Source organism: Miniopterus schreibersii, assembly GCF_964146895.1.
Source record: "Miniopterus schreibersii genome assembly, chromosome: 14".
NCBI classification, from domain to species: domain Eukaryota; kingdom Metazoa; phylum Chordata; class Mammalia; order Chiroptera; family Miniopteridae; genus Miniopterus; species Miniopterus schreibersii.
The window spans coordinates 46358498-46383126 of record NC_138114.1 but is presented as its reverse complement, the minus strand read 5'-3'; the positions used below and the strand labels follow the sequence as shown (position 1 = coordinate 46383126).

Below are 24629 nucleotides of genomic sequence, written 5' to 3'. Positions count from 1 at the left end.
TACTCTTCCCTTCTCTGAATACTGTTTTCTGCCTTAACAAAGGACCTCATTTCAAACCAGCGATTCTCTAAAGAGATCAGATTTGTGAAATCAAGAGTAATCTGGACTTTAATCCAGAGGAACAAAACAAAGGTTTTTAGTTCATTTTCATATTGGATGAAATCCCTAAATTAAAAGAAAACATTTAGCTACTGTAGGTTTTTAAAAAGTCCAAGATCAATACTGGAAATTGACAGTCTAATTAGATGATTATATATAATGTAGGAGACAAAGCATTTAAATATGGACTGATTTCGGGGATTCTGCGAAAGGGAACCAAACCAGATTATTCCGTGTATGGCTGTCTATGATGGGGGTACGCTTCTAAAAGAACTTGTGTGTGTGTGTTTTTAAAAGAATATTCCCAAATAACAGAAATAACTCCCCTTCGGTTTCACGGGACAGCTCGGTTTTATGGGAGTGAGCGTGCTCCCGCAGGACCTCACTTTGTATTCTGGGTCCCCTCCCCTAAGTCAAGCTCAGCACAAGTTCCTGGAGCAGCTGTGCTATTTACATTGTTCCGGGAGCTGTGCTTTGCCCGGGTCCTGGAAATGAAAGGACATACACTACAGACGCAGCTGAGGCTTTCAACTTGCCCCCACATTCCATCCCAAACTCGTCCTCTCACCCTCTTCTCAGCCCTTTTCAAAGCAGGTAAGTAAAGCTGCGCAGGGCGCAGGAGCTTCAGACAGAGCCCGGCTCGTGTGCGGAGCTGTGCAGCGTGCGGAGCTGGGGACGCAGGACTGACACCGGGCGACAAGAGCGCAGGCACGGCCCTGGCAGCTCAGCTGCCCCGCGCCCGCCTGCCTCCGAGCGCGCCCTGCTTCCAGAAGTGAGCCCGAGAGGAGCCTCAGCGCCAGGGAGGGACGGGGCATACTTTGTTTCCAAACACAGCAAAACACCCTACTTCCGAGGAGATGAGTGCCTGCTTCCTTAGGACAGGCGCAAGAAGGAAACGTGGGGACACGCAGCTGGATTCCTGTCAGGATCCTGGCTGGGAAACAATCCCTTCTGAGCAAACCATATACCAGTGCACTGTCATCACCCTGATCCAGTCTATAAATATCAATGCTACATCCATTTAAAGATTGTTAAACGACCATTTCAGAGTATATTATTCCATTAGTTGAGAGAGAGAATTCTTCCAAGTACAATTCCATTACAGGTTACAGTTTTGGAAACACACATTTCAGCAACAACTGATGAAACTCTTGTTACAGGCACCACAATTTTTTAAAAGAAATGCAGACGCGATGTTTGCAGCTTTTAGAATTAAGATTGCTAAACTCACACAATTCAGCTTAACAATAACAACAACGAGTCTTCTGTCAAAAATGCCAACTGTGATAAGGCAAAAACTTTTATTAATTATATTCATTGCTAAGTTCAGGGGCCAGAGCTTCATGTAGCGAATTTCTTCATACAGAGGTTTCAAGTCTATTGTTAGTTCCAATAACATTTGAGTATTCAGATTCTCCACCTAAGCATGAACATATGCAAATATAAACAGCAGATATTCTGTCTTGCAAAAAAAAAAAAAATAACCTGGATGTCTCACCCCACTCAGGAATAATCTTATATGTCAGAACTGCAATTGATTATATTCATTTAGTGGGTACATCTGCTTCCATGCAGAGAAGGTAAAAAAACACACACAAAAAGGTTAGAGGGTGCAGTTTGTGTATTTTCACCCTTCATTTTATATATCATTACTTTTACTAAGAGAAGGCATCACTCCTGTGTCTTCAATTGCAAGCATTGTTGAAAACCACTATCCATAAGCTTCTAAACTGGCATTCGCATCACCTAGAGAATGATGTACACCAATAAAAAGAACTGGGAAAATCTCAATCACTGCGGTCAATGACGCCTCAGAAATAATTCACAGCTTTCTGATGATTATAAGCAATTGGACAATTTTTAGATTGCAATAAGGGCCATTATTTTATTCCCTAATATAAAAGTAACAAAACTCAACCTCACAAAGAATAAAGACTACTCATCTCTGAAAAGAGCACCAAAGCATATTTGATGAGTTTGGCTTAATTAAAAAAACACCCAGAATCATTCAGCATTCCCCATTGACATGGGGATAAAATTATAAACACTGTATTAATATTTGCTGGGCCACAAAAAAGTCCGAGGCTGCACTGTGAAACAGGCTAGCAAACTCAGAAAAGTGAGAACTCACTTGGGTGCTATTTCCTACAGAAAGGAAAGTGCTTAACAATGACGAGAGCTTTGGCTATTCTTAGGTATCTGTGTACACAGACTAGCAGGGCGTTTATAACATATATGCGTTTCCCCAAAAGGATAACAGATTCATGGTACCTTAGGTTGAATGTTGGGTGAGGGAAAGAAATTTATTTAAAAACAGTTTTCAGTACAGTAAATCAGACTGTCAGGAAAAAATTAATCATATGGACTTCTTTGTGAGGCCAAAACAAGTAAAACAAGTCTGAAGTTAATCTACATTAAAACTGTACCGGAGTATAGCTTTAAGATATTCCTTTGTTTTTCCTCTATTTGGGGCTTTTAAAATATGAATTTCCCCCCTGATGCTAACAAACAATGATCACTGTGACAGGCATGATTTGGATAGATTTGTTTTTGAAACATAATCAGCAGAGAATATTTCTAGCAATATAATCAATACTTTTATCGTGTGCAGATTTTCCTGGGAAAATGAAGCCAAAGATCCTACTTCAGATTTAGAAACTCAATTTTATAGGGAAAAGCAGAATTATAAAAAAACCAAAAAAAACAAGCTAGGAAGTACTCACCTCTTCACGTAATTTTATCAACTGCAACATGAATGCACAAAAAAAGATAAAAAGGAAAGAAATGGCAGGAAAGAAAGATCAGTTGTGTGACAGGATACAGAATTAACATTGACAATTTATCTGTTTACATGTTTAGCATTTAAAAATCACAGACAAACACATTAAAAGAACCTAAACATAGACTACATGCAGAGTTTTTTGAACGAATAAAGATCACTTTCTCACACTGTCACATTCAACAAAGAGAATAGTGTGAAATTCTCTTTTAAAGTACATCTAAGACACCATCATGAAATAAAGGGGAACGACTTCATAGGAGTCTATATTATAAAGCAAGAAAACAAGTTTACTGTTCCTCTCTTCTAAGAATGTACCACTGAAAAGGTTTTGTATAGACAAGTTTTCAGGATGTTTCTCGATTTTGAATCTTGACAACTGATTTCAGATTTTACCTACAAATGAAAATGATTAATAGTTCATGCTTTTGTCCCAATAAGTATTTAAAATAAACTATCACGTTAGTTAATGTCATATTTGTACCCACCCTATAAAAAAGATTGCATTAGGAGACAGTATTATTTTAATTGAGAATAAAGCATACCAGAATAGATAATATTTAGGACATGGTATCAGAAAATATTTCACTATCCTTAAAAGTACTGTGTATATTAGAGTTAATTTCTAGGTGTTTGTTTTGTTTAAGAGGCTACTGCAATCACACGGTGATTTCTGGTGTTTATTTTTCAGTTTTCTTCATTTTGTAAACTGGGCCATTTCAAAGCAATGGGCTCTCTTACTTCATTTGTACTGCAGCCTGTTTTCACTAACGTTAGACCCCCAGCCACTCTTTATTTGCTAGGAAATTGTCCTATACCATTTTAATTCTCCTTTATAGAACATTTTTCTATTTGCCTTAAATATAATAGATGAAACAAGTTGCTTAACTCTTTAGAAACCAGAAAATGGATAGGCCGTGTGCATGACCCATCCTTTGTGTGGGGGGGTGTATGTTGGACAGTATTATACAACACAGATATCACCGTATCGTTGAGATGAATGTCATAGCTTCTGCAACGAACAGAAACTGAAACCTCTGTTGGAAGAGACTGTAAACCACATTCTAAGCCTGAAATGTGCATCCTCAGCAATTCAGGCCCACAACTGATAATTTTTAAGCATCCAAATATCTGTAACATCTGTTATAGCACTTGACATATGCAGGCCAATACATTAAACTATTGCTTTGGGAGAAACGTGCTATGAATTGCTCACTATGAGTCTCTCTAGAAGTATCATGTTTACTATAGCCCGGATTTCTCAATGCTTAATGCTGTTTTTGTCTCCAGTTCAAAGAAGGCAGCGTGCATTCCAGCTTATTCTGTTATTTCATCTGTTACAGGAAAAGTATTTTGCGTACAAAAGAATGAATTTCAAAACTGCTGCGAATCTCATAAAATGGGTACAGAATTTATTACATGATGTCTCTCAGTGCATTTAGTGAAAATGAAACTTTTAACACCGCCTTTTCAAAATATACAAGACGCTGTCATTATTTTAATTAATTCCCCACGCTCGTCATCTCAGCGCCCATGCGGTGGGTGTGCGCAAAGGCCCTCGCCGCTGTTATGTGGAAAGTCGCTGTTCTTGCCCAGAAGGGGCAAAATTCTCAGCTGAAATACCTGGCCTATCATATCCCCGCACCCTTCTCTCTGCGACCCGACCGTCCTGGGAGAAGCAGGCCGCCAGGAGTTCCCAGAGAGCGACGGTCCGGCCATCGACCGCGCAGCTATCTTCGCTTTCTGGGGGCGCCCTTCATCACTTGACGATGATACTTAAGGGGCCAAAGTTTAAAACTGCTCCTCGGCACCGGCGACCATTTGGGGCATGCCACCCTGCCATACTCAATGAGCGTTTAAAACGCTCCCCATTTGTTGTTTCAATAGGTCCCGAACAAAACCCCTCTATCTCGTTTGTGCCGCATGGCTGCTCGCGGGCTCCACGCAGGATTTGTAGCTAAGCTAGGTGAGGGCGGGAGGGTGTTAATCTCTATCTGGGTGTTGTTTCTGTGTGTTTTTTAAGAGCTGAGAGTTTTCATTCAAGTAAACAAAAGACGGTCTCTATCTGAACCCGGACAATGCTGGGCCTGGGCCGAGAGCCGCGATTCCTTCTTTGCCGGGCTCCCGGCTCCGCCACCTTGGCTTACGGAAACCGCCGTCTCCTCCCGACAAAGGGCTGCGGTGGTTTGTCCGTCGCCCCCCAGTGCGGCGTTTGCTGCAGGCGGTGCTCTGCGCCCCTGCGGGCTGGTTGCGCTGGGCCGCGCCCGCGGATCTCCCGCGGCCCTGCCTTCCGCCGCGGGAGCCGAGCCGCGCCGAGCGTGTGCGGGGGCGGCGCGCCACGTGACCCCGCAGCGCCCCCACTTTTTTTTTTTTCTTTTTTTTAAAAACCTGATAACGCGACTGGCGTCTCTGTCCGCATACAGATAACGAATAAATGCTGAACTCTATTAAACGCCCTTTACACATTATCGTGGGTCGAACACACAATTTTCTGAACTTAGGATGACAGTCTATTTATTTGGCCATAAACCCTCAGCACGTAACGAACAGATTTGTGCCCGGTAATGATCTGCTCTGCCGGGGCTGTATGAAACGATACCGACCTCCTTCAGATCTTGGGGAATTAAATTGACCGACTTCACCCCCTGCTCCGGGGCTGGAGTTTGACACACTTTATGCACAGCAAGCTCAAATCGGAGTTTACGAGAACCTCGTATTAAAAAAATTAAGCAATCCTACCTGCTAAATACTGCTTTAGCTCCAAACTTCCGGCACGTTTGCAAATATCCCGCTCTTTCCATATCTTTCTTTGAACCTTCTGTTTAGGATTTACTCGTTTCATTTATTCAGGCTTGTTCACGGATCAATATAATTTTGCACATGAAAACTCAGCGACTACTAGGGTCCAAAATATTGCTTGGAACCTTTTATTTGCCTCACTGTGATTCTTTACTATGAAGGGGATTTCATTCTACAAGATGTCCCCCCCCCCTTTTCTGAGAATGGTTTTCGTGAAACTAAATGAAGTTAACAACTGTTAAGGTTTTCACTCTAAATACATCACTATATTTAAAAAAACTCAATTCTCTCAAAATCTAAAATGTTGCTATGTGGGAAATACGATATTTTAAAAGAATAGAATGATTATGCCTAAGACAGCAGTCCTTGGAAAGCTGATGACCCAACAATAGCACTCAAATGTGCAAAGTAGGGAATTTTGTCCCATCTTTGTAAATCAGGGATGAACTATATTTGGTTGTATGAAATGGATATGAATCAGAAATAAATTTATACAAAGCAATTGATGTGGAATTGAATGAAATTGTGTACTATACAAGGGACATTTCTAATCATGGTGGAAATGTTTATCTGTATAAGTAAATTAATATCCTCTATAGTTAATTGGAAGATTATAATTATGTGTTTAAACAGCCAGGTTTTAGATGTCTTTAAAAAAGCATTATAAATGGCCAGAGTAAGAAATAGGAGCTATGGCGCTCACATTTGTCTAAATCACCACAAAAAAGCCACACAACAGGGAGGACATGTGTAATGCGTCAAAAATAACTAAATCTTCAGTACTTAGTTTATTTTACCAATTTGTAACGCTTGCTATCAATTCTTTATTATTTTTGTTTTCTGATCTACAATTTAAAATAATTGAGATATATCCAATTTCAATGAAACTAATATTGCTATTTTTGTCCCATTTTGTTTATTTCCGTGTTTTCTCTGTATGTTAAAAGTTTATGATAAGCCAGTAAGTTCTGAAAATCAATGTATCAAAAATTAACTTGGAAATAAACCTATTTGTGGGCAGGCAATATTTTCTTATATAAATTACAGGTAAGCCTACCCAGAAAAAAACTATCTTCTCCCCCACTTAGCTACAGAAACTAATCGGAAGAGCCAAGTTAAAATCCTTGCTTCCCTTAAGAAAGGGCTTCTGTTTAGTTCCACAGCCTGAATGAACAGTGATGCAGAAGAGTTATTCTCAAGTGACCATTCCTGTAAAGGATGTTTTAGTCTGAGGGACTGTAATACCCACATTAATGATAAAGAGCCTAAAAACAAAATTTAATTTCTTTATTATAATATGGAAATGTTTCTACACCTGGGGAGTAAATATCCAAAAATTTAAGTATGGTTTCTTTGAACTTTCAAACCTCATTAGAATTTTAGATGGAAAAGTTCATATAAGTAATAATCTAACAGTTACATAGCCATGACTATCATTTATCGTAGTCTATTTATGGAAGTGACAGCTCCTTATGACTAAACTTCAGGTTCTCCAAGCACTTTGAGAATGTGTAAGTTTGATTTATACAAGTCCATGGGAAATCTCTGTGTAATCATTTTAAAGTGACAGGAATATAATTTGCAAAATTCAGAAAATAGGAACTCAATCTATTTTTGTGGAATATTTTTCTTTAGGCACAAAAAAATCATACCTATATGCACGTAAGACAAATGTTTTAGGCACATAAGATGTCCATTAAGAGAAGTGAACATGCTTTAAAAAAAAAAAGAGGGATCCCTGTCATAGTACTACAACATCCATTACAATAAAGGAGCCTGAGTTAGACAGGAATCCCCCCTTCCTCTCCGTTTCCTCTCTATTAGGCAGCAGTTTCAAATGAGGGAAAGATCTGTGGCTTTTTAAAGAACTGACATGAGAACTACGCATTCACTTTTTTGTAAAAAAAGATAATGCTTTCTCTGCAGTAAAGATAGGAAATAAAATTATGAGTCACTCATTCAAGAGGTGTGAGCAACCTAAATCTCACTTAAAACAGGAAGAAAATATTTTTTTTCTCTCTCATCCCTACATCATTTAACCTATTACGAGTAAAACCCCTTTATCACATCACCCTTTTCTGTTTGATGTGCTCCATATATATTTTTTCCCCCTTAGCTATTCTCACATTTCAATCAGGAGAGCTGAAATCCCAAGTCAAATCTTAAAGTGTTTACATGTCTGAACTCAAGCTGATAACATCCAAATAGTAGAGGGGGTGAGATCTTTCCAAAAACAAACATAATCAGCTCAGTGACTCCTCTCCCTTTTTTGCGGGGTGGATGGGTGGGGGTCTTATTCATACAAGCAACACTCCTATTTATAATAGTAACATTATAGTAAATAGTAATATAGTTTCAGCATAGATAGATCTATAATAAAATTTATTTGAAATGGTAAATACAGTTATGCAATTTTTATAATGTGTATCAATATATTATTTACGTTTTACATTATTAAAATTTTGGTTTACTCAATGAATGATTTATGTTCATTTTTATTTAGGCAGAGTAGAGATCTTTATAATATTGGTCAAAGTAGCATTAATAAACATGCTCAGGTCTTGCTTCTGAAGTTCCCTATCATTTATTTTCTTTAAAAGTGTCAAAGAGGATCAGTCACTAGGTTGTTTGAGACATTTTAAAAATTATCTCTGCACTGAGGTTCCTGAAATACTTTTTTAAAAATCATATATTATCTTTATGAATTAACGAAATCTGCAGTATTAATTCAAAGAAAAGAAGTGGGACATTAATTGGACTCATGACACTACTAGGTGACCCAATGAGAATCGACAGCCAAGTTATAGGCCCTTTTAAGACGAAATTGTACCTTATTTTTTTGCTTATGCAGATCTAAAACTGCACAACGACTTTTCCTGTCATTATTATTATTTTTATTATTTGACAGAAGCAGTGCCTCTATCTGAGGATCCAAGTTTCACACTGGTACTTACCATCTGCATTTTATTGAATGTATTTTTAAGGCATTCACAATAGGCGACTGAGATGCCCAGTTGAATTTTGAAGGCTCAGTTTCATTTGTTTTGCTGCAAGCGTTGATTGCATTATACTGCATTATTATCAAAGCTGCATTGTGTACTTTTTTACTCCTTTTACATGTGTTTGAGGTGAAGACCTTGGCTTTGTCTGCAAACAGTGTGTTTCAAGTTACTCCTTAAGTACCAAATAATAAAGAAACGAGAAGAAAAGATTTTTTTAAAAGATAGCAGACAGTGATCCCAAGGTAAAGGGTTAAATGTAAGATCTCCAAGAAACATTTTGAAGTTGATTAAGACTCCAGCTTTGCATTAAACAGTATCACTTCCACATGAGTTGCTGCTAATGCTGTTAAGGAGCAGCTTGAGAGCCCAGTGTGCGGCGACCTGCCTCGCCCCGCAGCCACCCACCGGGCCTGCCTGATTAGCATGCTACCTGGTTCTCCGAGGAGTTCCCGTCGTCCCCCAGGAGCTCATTGCGTACTTCGTCACTGTAGGCGATCCGTGACCTTTTCTAGAAAACAAAACAAAAAGGGAGAGAGCGAGAGGAACGTTAGAAAGTAACGGCTTCGAATCCTTGTTGGTATCAAGGCTGATCATCTCAAACCTCGAGAGCCCCCTAATGGAAACCTATTTGCTAAAATCTGCAAACCAAAGTTGTGTAAAGTTCTTGAACTTGAGAAGTGTAATGTAGATTAGAAGGTTTTCAGATGCCAACAGTGAAAGAAAACTGCACTGTGTAAGTACTCCGTTAATAATCAAAATGGATCGGACCTGGTATATTATTCCATTCACAGTCATTCAAGTAAGAACACTAAGCTGAAGGAAATACAGCTAAATAGCTGTATACCTGCAAAACTCACCAGGTTGCAATTAAAACAAGGTATATGAGGTCCTTTAATATTATGACAGGAAACGGATTTTACAATATAGGTCTTTTAAAATCTCTAATTCTAGGATAATATTATATCTGCATATATACACTGGAATGCTTGGAAAATTGCACATCTACATTTCATTATTGTGATGTTACTAACCGAAAAGAGATGAAATTTAAAAGCCCAGCCCATTTCCAAACAATAATTTAAATGTCTCTAAGTCCTCTATAAATAATGGCCTAGGGAAAAGTATGGGAGTGTGTGTGTGTGTGTGTGTGTGTGTGTCTGGTAAAACAAATTAAATTTCCCAATCCTTGTAAATAAAAGCAAGTAGGCTATGAGTCAACTTCTCACAATCCCAGTAAATAAGAGACAAGTGGGCTCTGAGTCAAGGCACACTGAAATTCTGTTTTACAAGAAGTCTACCTTTACCTGTAAAGTCAGAGGGACATGTCTGCAAGCGATTCATGAATTATCTAAATTACACACACTTGGGAAAGCTGAAAGGCTCAGAAGAGTAGTTGTGAAGCTCGAGTGCAGTCCTTGGATGCTACTTCGGCATCACTGCTTCAACCCAGATGCAGATTTATGGGCTATTTTGTTGGCTTTTCTGCTTCTGAGCTAACTGAGCAAGAACAGTTGATTTTAAAATGGCCTTTGGAAAACGGTGATCTTTTTCTCACTTGGGGTCTACAGTTGAGAAGTTAAAATTTCCTACCTGTCCAACTGTGATCTGAAAAATGATTGCAGTTTAAAAGGACTATCCCTTATCCAGGAACAGAAGTCAACAAGATTTTTAATTAGACTTCTAAACTAGCGAATGAGAACACTGCTTAATATCTTAATATCTTAAACATAAACTTGTATTATATTAGAATTTAAAAGGACTTTTGACAAGACAAAAACAGTAGATTTTAAATCATTTTAAAGTTGCTGCCTTTCTCAACTGTGGTTATCTGAGCCACAAAACACAAAAATTATTTCAGTAACTATTTTTCTGAATTCTCTCAAGAATGATACATAAGAGAGAATTTAATTTATTACATAGATCAGAAGCTTTAGGGCATTAGAGCTTAACTCTCTGGCAGAACCCAACTGAAAAGGGCTGAATGGAGTATAAATAAAAATAAACAAATCTAGACACTCCTTTATTTTTTAGGGGAAAAAAGCAAAAAGCCAGCCTCATGGAGTTCTAAAGGTAGCTTTGGTTAAACTGAGACTAGAACCCTGGGGTCCTGACTCATAGCTCAGTGCTCATTCCAGCACACAAAATTTCCTCATCATTTTATTACCCTCTGGAATACACCCAGGAAAAACATACAAAGAAAATGCAAAATGTTTCAGTATAAAGTGGATGATGGCATCCCATCCCTGCCCTGAGTCTCTACCCCAAGCTTGCCTTCCCTGCTACAAATGTCTGTCTTATACCTTGGCAAATACAATAAGTCTGTAGGTAGATAACTAAAACCAACAGTGCTGCAGAGAGGACCGAGTAGGAAAGTTACATCATTAGCCTGAGGTCAGTAATGGCATCTATATCAGACATCTCAACAATACAGGAGGGACCCAATTCATTCCCTTGTGAACATGCCAGACTTCTTACTACCACAAAGAGCATATTAACAAAACCTGCTCCTCTCACTGTATTTACTGAAGCTGCTATTAACTAGCTGTTTCTATTAACTTCATACAGAATTGTACTGAAAAAATGTAAGTTACAAGGACAGTATACTTCATGGCCTTACTACAATATTTAGATCACGCTGAACCTTTCTCTTTTGCCCATATGGAGATCCCCACCACAGTAGTTTCAAACTACCTAAGCCAAAGCATTTTACAGCATTAAAGGAAATGAGAACCTTTAAACAGGCTGTGGTATCAGAGCTGCCTTTTTAATTATTCATTTCATCACTATGGGAGACTAAAACGTTCCTCAGTATGCAAGAATATCATATGGCGATTGTTTTTGTTTTTCCCTTTTTTCACCAAAACACCAACAAATCGGCATAGATTGTTCAATTACATTTTATTCCTATCTTCATATACTATACTTCAAAAGAAGAACCTTACAAGCGCGTATCCCTAAATATCTCATCCTGTTTGGGTTAGAATCCATCGCTTTTGGAAACCAGCAATTAAGAGTGTACACGCTCAGCAACAGAGGAAGGTGGAGGGGTTTATCCACAGCTGAAGGGTGGTCCCGATAAATGTCATTCTCTACCATTGGGATGGCAAAAAACGGTCATTTGGATGGCTTTCTGGATGCAATTAAGCAAATGATATGCTGAGTTTACAGAATGTTCCCAGATAGGACTGACTTCTGCTAAATGAAAAGATAACTCGTTTCGAGTATCAGAAATAGCTCCTCATGAAAATGATACAACCAATGCTGGAAATGGAACTCTTTACACTTGTGTACCATTTTACAAAATGTTTTAAAAATCAAGACTTTGTTGTATTCTGAACTATACTTAAATGCCAGGCATTGGTATTTTCTCCTAATTTTTTATGGTTTGAAATGGTAAGTAAGAGGATTGCAATCAACTATAATTTGGCCTGCAGGATCATCATTAAACTAATTAAATACCAAAAAAAAAAAAGTACATTCCTTTCAGTAACAAACTGCTTATTTTATGGATAATTTTCCTCCAAAAATCAATAATTTTTTTCACCCTTTGTGGAACTCTTAAAAACCTCACCCTACCTTACTAACTACTACGTAATTGGGAAGATTCAAAGTTAATGAAACTGCAACATCTCCTGTATCTTGATAAACTACCTAAAATAATTTTACTTTATTGTCAACTATATAAAATCTGTACTTTAGCCAAATGCAAGCATGAGAATTTGAGCTGGAAATGTCACACGCTCAGCTACAGTTTGAAGGAACCCAATTCATAATGCATTTTATAAATAGTTAATGACTTCTATACATAAGCTAACCAGGCAAATCAAGAAATTGTCAACATTTTTAGTCTTAGTTGTCAGTTACTACTGTCTACTGGCGCTTTATATGTGGCTTCTGGAGAAGACAGAAGCTCTGTGCAGTTTGTAATCTATTGCAATTTGGGGTCTGTACCATAAGGGTGGAAAAGCTTCAAGTGACAATATTTGCCACACACATTCACACAATGTTAAAAGCATTCCTCACTTTTAGTTGTGTTTGTGTAAAGCTTATTCCTTCTAACTTGTACTTAGGTGAACTAGACACAATTGGACAGAAAAATCTACAGACCATAGATGAACTATAAAAAAAAAATGACAAATTAACAACTGAGTGTCATCCCTAAGAAGTTAGATGCACTAAGTTACTCAATGGCTATTTTAAACTGATGACTGAAGTGAGACCTTTGGTTATAAAAGTGAGAATTTCAGATTCCAAGCAATTTTCACTTGGTATATGAACAGAACTTTTGCATACTGAGTGGCTGATTTCCTTAAAGCCAAGTTTAAACAGATATCCTTGCTCAGTTCTATCTGGCAAGTTGGCTTAAAACAATCTATCGACTTGACCCAAGCCTTAAACATTTCCCAACTGAACCGCACGTATTCCGGGACAGGCACTGCTAAACTAGAAACAAAATGAAAATTAACTTAGCTTAAACTAATGAAGAGCTGTGATCTGGGATACCGCCTCCTGTGTGATTCTACATGGGAAACGGGGTATACATAGCCAGAATGAGGATTCTACGGCCCACCACTAGCATGAGCATAACAATGAAGCTGGTTTATTACTAAAGCATATATGAGAATTTAATTTCCAAGGAGTGCACATGGCAAAGCAATTGCTTAAATTGCCTCACCTGGGAATTTAATACAATGTTATCATCAGACCAGCCACATTGTAAATAGATTTATAATGCTTTCCATGTGCTGCACTCTGTTGCATATGAATTAAGTAATGATCTGGTATTACAATAAAATCAGCTAGTTCCCACACCTGGCAGACAGGATATTTCACTAAATTAATACCCATACAGCTACATCACAAGGCATGGGAGCGGAAACCATCTCCAAGGCATTGGGCCCGAGTTTTCCATGGGAGGCGAACACTCCATGGTTATGTACAATGTCACTGTGTCGGATGGGCTGCTCCAGGCAATCTGTTTCTCACATCTGTATCGCGGAATTAAGACTTTCTCGTTCCCATTCAGTTTTAGCCTAATTTCCTTCATTCAGCACTTTAATTACTAATCAGCAATCCACAACATGCACAAACACTAAGAAAGGCCTTTATTCTAATCTGTGTGCTGCAGACAGCCAAATAATTGATATAAAGTGCAGTATGGTTTTGGTAAGTAATGAAAGAACAGCTTGTCCTACTTCTTAATCAAATTGGTCTATAGAAGAAATGGTTAATAGATTTCTCCTTAGGTCTAAAACAAATTACCCAGTCTGGCCAGACTTTTCCATTGCTTCTACCATGTCTTTCAGTCTCCATATATTTAATAATGCTCAAGGTTACCAGGTGATACACCTATTAAAAACTGCTATGCTTTCATAGCCAAAGAATTTAACTGCTCTAAAGAATTTAACTGCTCCTGTTATAATTAACACTTTGGGATATCTACAGAATACCATGAAATTATATTTATTAGCTAGTCATATAATTGCCGGCATTCATTTCTTACCTAATTTTATCTGGTTCTAATTAAATAATATCATACTTCTGTAATGCCCAGATGGCATTTTCTAAAATGCATCTATCTTTGGCACAAAGCATTCCATTTTTAACCGCACTTCTATTACGCCACAGCCAAGTTCAGCTTTTCACCCACTCTCCCACTGACCCAGGACTTAAAAACGCTCATCAGTCCAGGACAGGGAATTTAAAGTTTGGAGAAGAAAATAAAAAGGAATTTGTGAGATTTTGTTTATCACAGTGTTCTCTGTGCTATATTAATTTCTAGCAACAAGCGATTTAAGATTAAAACATGCCATACTACATGATTTAGGTAAAGGCAAAGTAAACTATTAGGCAAATGTCTGATCCCTGGAAAGCTGTTAGGGTGAAGAAGCCCAGGCACTGAGTGCAGAGAACAGAGATAACATGTGATCTTGGTCAAATTGTGTTTTCTGGATATCAGTTTCCTCAATCTCTAAAAGAGTGTTGATAATATTTATTTCCCAGGGCTGTTGTGAGGATTTAAATATTATAAACAAGTGGAAATCTATCCGTAATACCTTGGATGTGATAACCCTACAAAGGCTGTTCAACTAAATATTCGTTGATAACATTGGAAAAGATCCAATAAAACCAATACACATACAGGGTGGGGAGTTCATACAAATTAGTGCATCCTTCCTGGAAAATGATCTGCCAATACACGCCAAAAGTAGGTTTTAAAAGTTCATATTATTTAACCCAGTAATTCCACCACACTGTTTTGCCCAATTTCCTATTGCTGCTGTTATAATTTTTGGATGATTTTTAATGGTAAAAACTTTACTGCCTTTCTTTAATGATATCAGAGGAATTCAGTTCCAATCTGTTTCTTCTAAGTAATCATTTCACTCAACATGCCTTGCTCTTGCTCAAGGGACTCTTTCCAGTTAAAGGTCAAGCTCATTCACTGGAAAGTGCACATGCCACATGTCACCAATACCGTAGTGTTAACAAAGGAAAACATACTTTCTATCTATCGTAAACTCAGGGCCAATGGACCATATGCAAGCCACCAGAGAGAAAACACTAATGTGCCTGGCCGCCTGGCTACCAATAGTTGGAAAGGCAGGTTAGCCTGAGAACACTGAAGTAACCCACTGTTCCTGGGTCGGTAATGCCGGGAAGGGATACTTACATTTGGCGGGGGGTGGGGGGGTGGGGTGGATTTTTAAATACTAATATCTCTGTATTATAATCACCCTCATTTACTATTTTTGCTTGCACTTTCAAAAACATATTACATGCTAGAAAAAAGGGGACATCTGTAATACTTTCAACAATAAAGATAAATAAAAAACAAAACAAAAGCAAAAACATATTACATGCTAGAAAAGGATATGTATGTTTTTGGCTGGAAAAAAAGGTAAACTTTACCACATTTTGTCTTTCTTTTTTAATATATATTTTATTGATTTCAGACAGAGGAGGGGGGAGAGAGAGAAACATCAATGATGAGAGTCACTGATGGGCTGCCTCCCGCGCGCCCCCTGCTGGGGACTGAGCTCGAGTATGCCCCCCCACCGGGAATCGAACCGCGATCTCCCGGATCACAGGTTGATGCTCAGCCACCGTGCCATGCTGGCTGGGCTCTTAAGTATTTTTTTAAATTTAGCTATCATGTCACATGTGAACACATGTGTATGGTGAGGACACATATATGTATACGTATACATAGAGGCTCGCACGAGCCCATGTGCAGCCCATATGGAATAATAACTCTATCTGTGACCACAATGCTAGAAGAGACTCTTATTTATACTAGGGGGTCCAGCCACACTGCTGTTACATCATTTAATGATCTGGAAAACAGAGAGCCCAGGAATCATGCAACTGCACTTCATTTCCTTCTCCAGCACTTTTAAACTTGAGCCTGAAATTTAAGTTCAGCGTGAGTGTTTCAAAATGCAACTTGAGTGAGTGAGTATCCTGCCCCACTTGCTTGCACATGCTCGTATTTACGACTTTGACGCTGCTATTGAACACGGCGTGGCTGTGTCTTAAATCATGTTCGCTTGTCAATCAATAATTAGGTTACTTCATTCAGAAAATCGGCTCATGATAGAACGCCCAGATGTTGCCCACATCTGGAACAGGGTAAGTAGGCAGTGGAGGAAATCTAATTCTTTAAAGACTTTCTGAACAGAGAATAAAATAACTCCATAGACTGTATTTGAAATGATCAGAATGTCAAAATGTTCACTGTTTTGCTTAAAAATGATACACACTCCCACTGGAAAATGACACTCTGATACACGAATGTTATGGAACAAACGGTTCATCTGTATTTTTTTAAAAACTACTAACTGAAGTATATACACTTGTACAATTAAGTGGCATCCGTGTTTTCCTATGTAATCTGCCTAGTATCAGGAGGAAAAGTGATCATCGAAAAACCTGTCAAGAGCCATAATTTCAAGTGATCTAGACATCCAACAACAAATGATCCCGAGGAGTCTGTTAACTGACACATAGTACGTATCACACACTTAGTAACACATAACTGACAATCTTTTAGTTGACAGTGACGTGAGGCATCACCTAGACCAGCCTACACATTGAGAGCTGAGGAGTTCTGAGCCAGATGGGCGATCCACCCAGGGCCACACAGCTGGGGAAGACCAGGCAGAGGGAGGACAGAATCCAGTTCTCAAAGCCAGTGCCCTCGTCACTGTCCCACACCACCAGGACCAGCTGGGGTTGTCTTGTGACTCATTTCCCAAGACAAGGCTGGCTGTACTAATCACCTAGCTCTGTGAACTGAACATGGGTTGATGAGTCTGTAGATTCTGTTTCTTGTCACCCTGCTCCAAAATAAACAAACAAAAACCAAACCTTCACTTATGCATTATTGGCAACATCTAGAATATTGACAATAAATTTGGAAGTTCAAGGGTGACAAATGCTTAAGGAAGAGTGTTTTCTTTGTCTGATCTCAGAGGGTGAGTCACTACCACACCTATGGGTGTAACTAGATAGGTTTCAAGATTGATCTTCAAAGGCTGCACCATAAAGCAACAATAATCTACCCATCGGGCAGGAAAGGAGCCTCACCGGTTATTAAGATGTGTTAAAAACTGCCTGCTTACCCCTGGGATCTGGTGACTCCCTGTGCGGTTACTCTAAAATTCTAGACTGGAACCAGCCATCTCATAGGCAAACACTTTTTATTTTCCTGGTACTTGCTTTTGGACCCATGTTGCGACAGGTTCTTTGTTAGAGAACGTGCTGTGTTAGAGTGAGGTTATGATGCTCGTCACGCAGAGACGTACAATATGCTTTTACTGCTTTATGAACAGGGCCAATAAAACTGTGCTGCCGAGGCAATAAAACAAAATTGTTTGAGCCCAAATTCTCTATGAAAACATTCTGAAGATTACTTCTATAGCAGGGTGACCCGAAATGATGAGACATAATAAAGTAAATATAAATACTCATACCTGACTCATAAGCAACATGCTCTTCCTAAAAATGTCTTCATTTATGAATAAATTACTGCCTACTCAGGGGCTTTGCTTCATCAATTAAATGTTCTTTCTCTTATATCTTCAATGTGTCACTTTTTCTTTAAGAATATAAATATTTTTAAGTGTACCCCAGCTTTATATATTTTAAAAAGTTACTTCACCCTATAATACTCTCCCCAACGAACGCCCAACCTCTCTCTACCCCTCCCTTCTAAGCCAAGCTTCTTGAGAGAATATTCTACAAGCACTAACTCCACTTACTCACATCCCGGCCGCTTCTCAACTTAAAACAAACTGAAGTCTTTCTTATCTCGCCACAGAACTCCCCAGGATCACCAGTGACTTCCCAGTTGTCAAACTCATTGGCCACGCTTTTTAAATAAGCTTTTTTTATTTTAGAATAGTTATAGAGTTACAGAGTTCCCATACAACCCACACCCGGTCTCCCCTGTATTAACATCTCATATTAATACAGTACATTTGTCACAATTAATGAATCGATTGTTCATTGTTATACGTCATTATTAACTGAAGCCCATACTGTTTCTAGATTTCCTTAATACCCACTGCTCTTGTTCTGTCCCAGCACACCACCCGAGATTCTGCACTGCAGCTGGGAGCCCTGCCTCCTTAGGGGGCTCTCGGCCGTGACAATATCTCAGACTTTTCTTCGATGACCTGGGTGGTTTTGAAGAGTACTGGTCAGGTGTTTTGCAGAATGTCCCTCAATGGGGATTTGTCTGAAGTTTTTCTTATGGCTAGACTGGGGTTACATGTGTTTGGGGAGGATGGCCGCAGAGGTAAAGCGCTGTTTCATCACATCATTTCAAAGGCACACGGCAGCAACAGGACTTAATCACTGTTGACGTTGGCCTTAATCTCCGGGCTGAAGTCGTGTCTGTCAGTGTCCGCCGCCGTGAAGCTTCTCTTTCCCTCCTCCCACGCTGCACTCGCTGTGATGACCCGCACTGTGGAGTGGGGAATGCGGCTCCACATCCCTGGGGGAGGGGTATCTACAGGCATTTTTTGGCATCCTCCTGCATGGGGGTCTGTCTGCTTAATCATTATGCAATCATTTACTGACATCGGTCCTGGCTCATGGATATTTATGTTATACCCTGGCTCATAATCCAATACTACTTATTTATTCTATTACTTAAACTGTACCAACTTCGGCTCCAGGGGCTACTTTTCAGTCCTTTTGTCACCTGACCTCTCACGTGACGCTGTTGAGCACTTTCGCCTTAGCAGTTAGCACACTGGCTTCCTTTGCGGTCCCTCCGGCCCTTCTGGTCTCGCCGCCTCAGTCTCGCTCACGACGTCTCTCTGTCTGCCCCAGGTCTTCATCCTTACTTGGCCACCCTACCTCTCATCCGAATGATCCCGTCGAAACACACTGTTCTGATACCACCCGGAGGCTGGCAAAGACATGCTTTCTACATGTTCTACACACAAAGCCAATTCCATCACCTAAAGGCGCGGCAGACTTAACGCAAGTGGGGCACTTTCCTTCCCTATATACTGCTGCTCCTTCTGCGGTCCCTAATTTGATGTTGCCCTGCACATGGTCTTCCCAGACAAAAACCGAGAAATTACCCCACTCTCTCTCTTACTCCCCATATCCAGTCGATCAACAAGCCCTATGGACTGGACTCCTGTTTTTCGGAATATCCACAATTGGAGCGCTCAGCCATATTTCTAGAATGTCTGTTTTCTTAGGCACTAGCCGCAATTCTTTCCTCATAACTGTTGTTACACATATCTCACCCCTCTTTTCATGCGTGAATTATACCTGAGAGATACTTGCATGGAAAGACTGACACGTTTTTAGGCAGAGGTAAGCCAACAGGTACCAATTCTCAGCTCCTCAAGGAGACCCCTTCAAGCCTACCTCCAGCAAAATATCAAAGCTATAAAAGAATCAGTGTCTAAAGATACAACGTATTTCAGAATAGGCACATTAAAATAGAAAGCAGATGCATTCGTACAATGGGAAAATGCTAAGCAACAGGCTTCTGTCCAATTTATAAGCCAATGCATTGCTCTTTAATTTCACATACAGGGTCTCTCATATCAGCGGCTTTATTGTTTTCTCTTCCGTTAGATATTCGTTTTTTATTATGTGGGAGCTAAGAGACCACCGTTTCCACCGCGACCCGGCGCCTGTTTGTCCTCTGTCCGTCCGACTGGCGGACCTGAGGGCCAAGGATCGCTTCTGTGTCTGCAGGAAGGAGCTCGCTGCAAGCCTGGCACTCGGGGGGCTTTTATCTCCGGGCCCCAAATTGCACCATTAGGCAACGGAGGGCACTTATCTAGATTGAACTGTCATACGAGTAGATTTTTGTCAGCCATTCAGTTTGTACTGGGGGACGTGCCAACAAAAACAAAACCTGGCAATTTAGGGACAGCAAACCTACCCTCTACTGACAGGGACAAAGTGCTGTATTTCAAATGAGCAACAATTACTCCAGGTCGCGCATCCCGCGAGCCGGTGTTGCGGAAAGAAAAACGTTCTGGGAACGAGTTTTGTCTAGTTTTTCTGGGAGAGGTCTAACCGAAAGCAAGCACGTAGTATGGTTAATACTAATAAACATATAAGAAAAAAACCCGCCCTAACAGGCAGGAAGTACATATCACTGGAAGGGAATGAGGCTGTATAATAAATTCCAAGCCAACACTCAGTGGCCACGTGAAGGGGACACTGCGCTGCATCTTGCGTTTGTTTCGTGACCTGTCGTCCTTCCGGAAGGCAGGGCGCACCCCGCCCGCAGAACAGTCAGCATGAGTGGGGAGACGATTGCTCTACCTGGGTCTACATTGGTTCTGGCCCCGTGTCTGCCCCATTCCCAAGGAACAATGGAAAACTTTAGAGAACTGACCTCGCCACAGTTAAACCTAATCTCTTCCATATCGCAGACTATCTGGAAAAAAATATTCGCAGTTGATCTGTTCAAAAGTTGGTGTTAATCACAAACAGGACCGGTGTTGATCAATTACATCAATAAAAAAATACGGTCATAAATGTCTCCTCCTCTATTATTTTTGCTTGACTTGAATTTTGTTCCCTTTCCTATCAGCTGCAGTTCATTCTGGACCTTATGTAGCTACTCCTTAAATGAAATGCAGCCTTGGACTTGCAGAATCGAAAAATGCTGTGGGGGGAAATGCAAACATGCAAGTTCAGCCTGGAGGATCCACATCAAACTGAAACAGAAAATAAACACACTTAAAGGTCAGAAACTTCAGCTGAACCCTTGTAACTTTACTAAATAGAAATCTAACTGGCTCGATGATTCAAGTGCAAACACTTACATTTTGAAAATGAGTTTTCTTGGGTTAAAATTATGTAACAAGAATTTAGCACCTTACAAATTTCTGTAACATGTCAAATGGCGAAGCTATAATATTGTGTGTTGTTGCAACAGGTGCTTTATGTAAAGACCTGAGACTTTATTAAAGGGTAACCTGAAAAAAATATATATACTCCAGAAACAAGGCATGAAAAGGGCCTCATGAATAGTAGCTAAAATAGATAACAGGACAAAAGCAAGGCAAAATATAATGCTTCAAGTTGCCTCTATATGTGGGCAAATAATAGAGCTGTCTGAGAAAAATTATTTTTACTTTGAATAGAGTTATAAAATCACATTACTTTAAAAACATGAACAGATGCAGATGTATGCAACTGACTTTCAAAAGGCGTAAAAAAATATATGCCCATACAGGTACAGAGAAAAAGGCCAACAGAGAAGGCACACGTGAATGATAAAGCATATGCACAATGTTAATGGGCAGATCTGGGTACAGAGCATATGTGTGTCCTTTGGACTATTCAAGCTTTTCTGAAACCTTGAAATTATCTCCAAATAAAAAGTTGAAAACAATTAAAAAGTGTGGAAAGATTATTGGGAGGAAGAACAGGTTCCGGTAAACTAATCATCTACAACTAGCTAATATCTGAGATTAGCTAAATGTTCAAATAAACCATTGATTAGATAAATATGAGTTCATGTTAAACAAAAATACGAGAACATTACTCCTTTCAAATTCAGACAATTTAAACTGTTCATTTTTACCACATAGGATGCGGTTTTCCACTTTTTCAGTAAAAATACAGGATTCTATCTGCAGTTTTAAATGAGCAACATAATTAGCATTTGTAGTTCAGCTGTTACAATGGACTCCAAACAATACACGGTTAGAGAAGTTCAAAGTCATCCATTCAAAATAACAGCAGATTGTCTACCGCTGGCAACAGTTTGGCAATACAGTGCACTCTGTTCCTTTTTCATTTCATTCTGAATTTAATGTTTTGAGGACAATAATTGTAAATTAGATTGCTTAACAGATAATAAATCGTTGTTGTTATTTACAAAGATGCGGAGACGAACCTCATGCGAATCTCATGGGGTGCTTGGCGCTGATGCTGGCGGGAGATCTTAACGGCGCTCGCAGGTCATTCCCTAACGCTCCTGCAGACGACACACCCTCGCAGTCAGACACGTGCCCCCTACACTGTGACTTGATTTGGCGACCAAGGTATTGCTGATCTGTCTGATTTTGACTGTGATAGCCCTGGACAGGGACTGAATGTAATTCTATTTTCTGAAAAGAACACAGCCAATTTTGGCACTCTATAAATATGCGATAACAGAAGCTTAGGGCTAGAAGGGACCTTGAGAGGTCCTCCAGTGTGCCTCCCTCCCTTACATCATCGCGCGCTGAATGTACCTCACAAAGGCCTCAGGAGGGAGGTTCCTGAGCTTTTGCAGGTGAGGTTCGCCAACGGTCACTAGTTACTGTCAGGAATTATTTCCCTAAATTAAGTGAAAATCTATGGCCCCATAGTTTACACACACAGTAGAGACCAACAGCAGCTGCTGATCATACTTGGCAAAACAGTTCTTTACAGACTTGAAGACGCTTTCTATCCAGGGAAAATGATCTAATTCCCAAGCCTTAATCTGAGGGACCCACCCATGAGTTTCTCTGAATTATCTTTAGGCATGTAGCCCCAATCACACTCAGAGATGGACATTAGTAGATTCTTCCAGACTCTAACGCAAACCAAGGTGGGCCCAATCTCACTCATGGTATGTAAAGTTGAGGTCACTCCTTTTTTTGTTCATTCTTATTTCTGCTCCGAGAACATTTAGTATTCCATATACACTTCAATTTTTATTTGAGTTTTGAGGCCAGTTTCTGTTACTCTTATTTTCTTGTCTTTTGAGGGAACAGTATGATAAATTAGAAAGGCCTCCAATTTGGGCACCTGGTTAGCTTGGATCCAAATCCCAACCTGGTCCTTTTTCTAACTGTGATCAATACGCAAGTTTCTGAACTCCTATGCCCCTCAGGCCTAGCCGAGGTAAAGTTTATAAGGCAGTTAGTAGAGTGCTTAACACATACTAGGAATTAAAGAACACTAACTGCTCTGATTGTAATAAGTTATTATTGGGAATGCCAGCAAGTGTACTCCTCCAGCACATAAAACTCTGGGTCTCCCCCTCAGCGCGTTACTTTGAGATGCTCTCACACATCTTACCCAACACGGACGCTTCGGTTCAGCTCCTGGTTATCCCCCAGACTCCTGACTGTGAAGACCAGGCTGACATTTCATTCTGGTCCCTCCTGCTCTGGGGACTCAATATTGCCTCCCATTACCGGTCTTTTTTCTTGTGACTCTTTCTGTGCATACCTGAACTTGAGTTTCTGCTTTGAACCTCAATGTTTCTGTGAGGATTTGGGGTCCCACTCATCCTTTTGCTCTATCTCTAGAAAATACTTGTATATGTTACCCCAAACTCTGAAAAGAATTCGGACAGTAATACAACATAGCAACTTCAAAGATAATGCGCTTGGTTATCAGCACAGTGTTTAACAGTATGAATTAAACTAGGATCCAAATCCCAGCTTTGCTGTTTAATATCTATGTGATGGCATAGGGAGTGTCTAATCTTTTGAGTCTCAGTCTGCATATCTGCATACGGGAAATAAAAATGCTTACTTTGTTGTGATGATTAAATGAGACTTGCGATGCAAACACAGCTGAATAAGTTAACAGGCTCCCACTAAGTCACCGCTTTTGCTTCTCCTACCCCTCTGGGGTGGGGTAGGTGGGTGAGGAAAGAGATTCTCTGTTCTTGACAAAACTAGAAACCAGGTGTTATTCATAGATCCCAAAATATGTGGAGAGGTGGCCAGAAGCAGATGAGATCATGCAGAGCCACTTGGTAGGTGACAAAATGCATGACAGATGATAACAGGAGTCAACAATAGCTGAGCTCAGAAAGTGCCAGCCAAAATACACTTCCCGAAGGTGAGGGACTCGTTCTGAAGCACGAGCTCTATATGCTCCGTTGGAACAGTGGCTGTGGGAACAGGCGTAAGCAGGCTGCTGGAGGAAGTCCTCCACAGTTTGCTCAGAGGAGCAGAGGAGGCAGGGCTGCGTAAAGAGTAACACAGGACTTCTGACTCCTGAAGAATGCAGAAAGTCGCAAGAGGCCATTGCTTTCACCTTGACAAGCAGAACAAGCTGGAAAAGCTACACAATCATACGTTTAAAACCTATCAGAGAGCTGATAACACAAAGACATCTAATGAAGTACAATCCAGAAAATCATGAGCCTTTTATATCAGAGAACAGACCCATGGCTGGTCTCTTTCTTGGAGGAGTGAGAGGAGCCTCTGAGACCTAGGTAAAAAGAAACCAAACTTCTAACATGTTTTAGGGCTACATCAGGGCTGGGGAAACAGGTCAGGATTTCAAGGAACAGAGTGAGATACAGGGTCTACCAACCTATGCTCTCCAATGGGTCATCACCGAGCGCTCAGAGCATGGTAGATGCTGAGAGAGATGCTCCCTTGGGTTACATAAGACTTGTCCCAATTCTAAGGCCAGTGACCCTCTGAAAGTGGCATCCAAGGTTTCAGAGCTAAGAAAAGTCC

The 24629-nt window shown here is 40.0% G+C and overlaps 1 protein-coding gene across 8 annotated transcripts in view; it reads right to left on the bottom strand.

Annotated features, from left to right (window-relative positions):
* Window positions 1–24629, bottom strand: part of VTI1A (vesicle transport through interaction with t-SNAREs 1A) — a 278815-nt gene that overhangs the window by 211888 nt on the left and 42298 nt on the right. For 4 of the 8 annotated variants that reach the window (XM_081158250.1, XM_081158247.1, XM_081158251.1 and 1 more), the window contains exons 4-5: window positions 9110–9187; window positions 2823–2843 (exon numbers count right to left, since the gene is read on the bottom strand). In XM_081158250.1, the coding sequence (XP_081014376.1) occupies window positions 2823–2843; window positions 9110–9187 (99 nt within the window). The remainder of the gene's footprint in view (window positions 1–2822; window positions 2844–9109; window positions 9188–24629) is intronic. The other 4 variants (XM_081158253.1, XM_081158248.1, XM_081158254.1 and 1 more) reach the window with 1 other exon arrangement.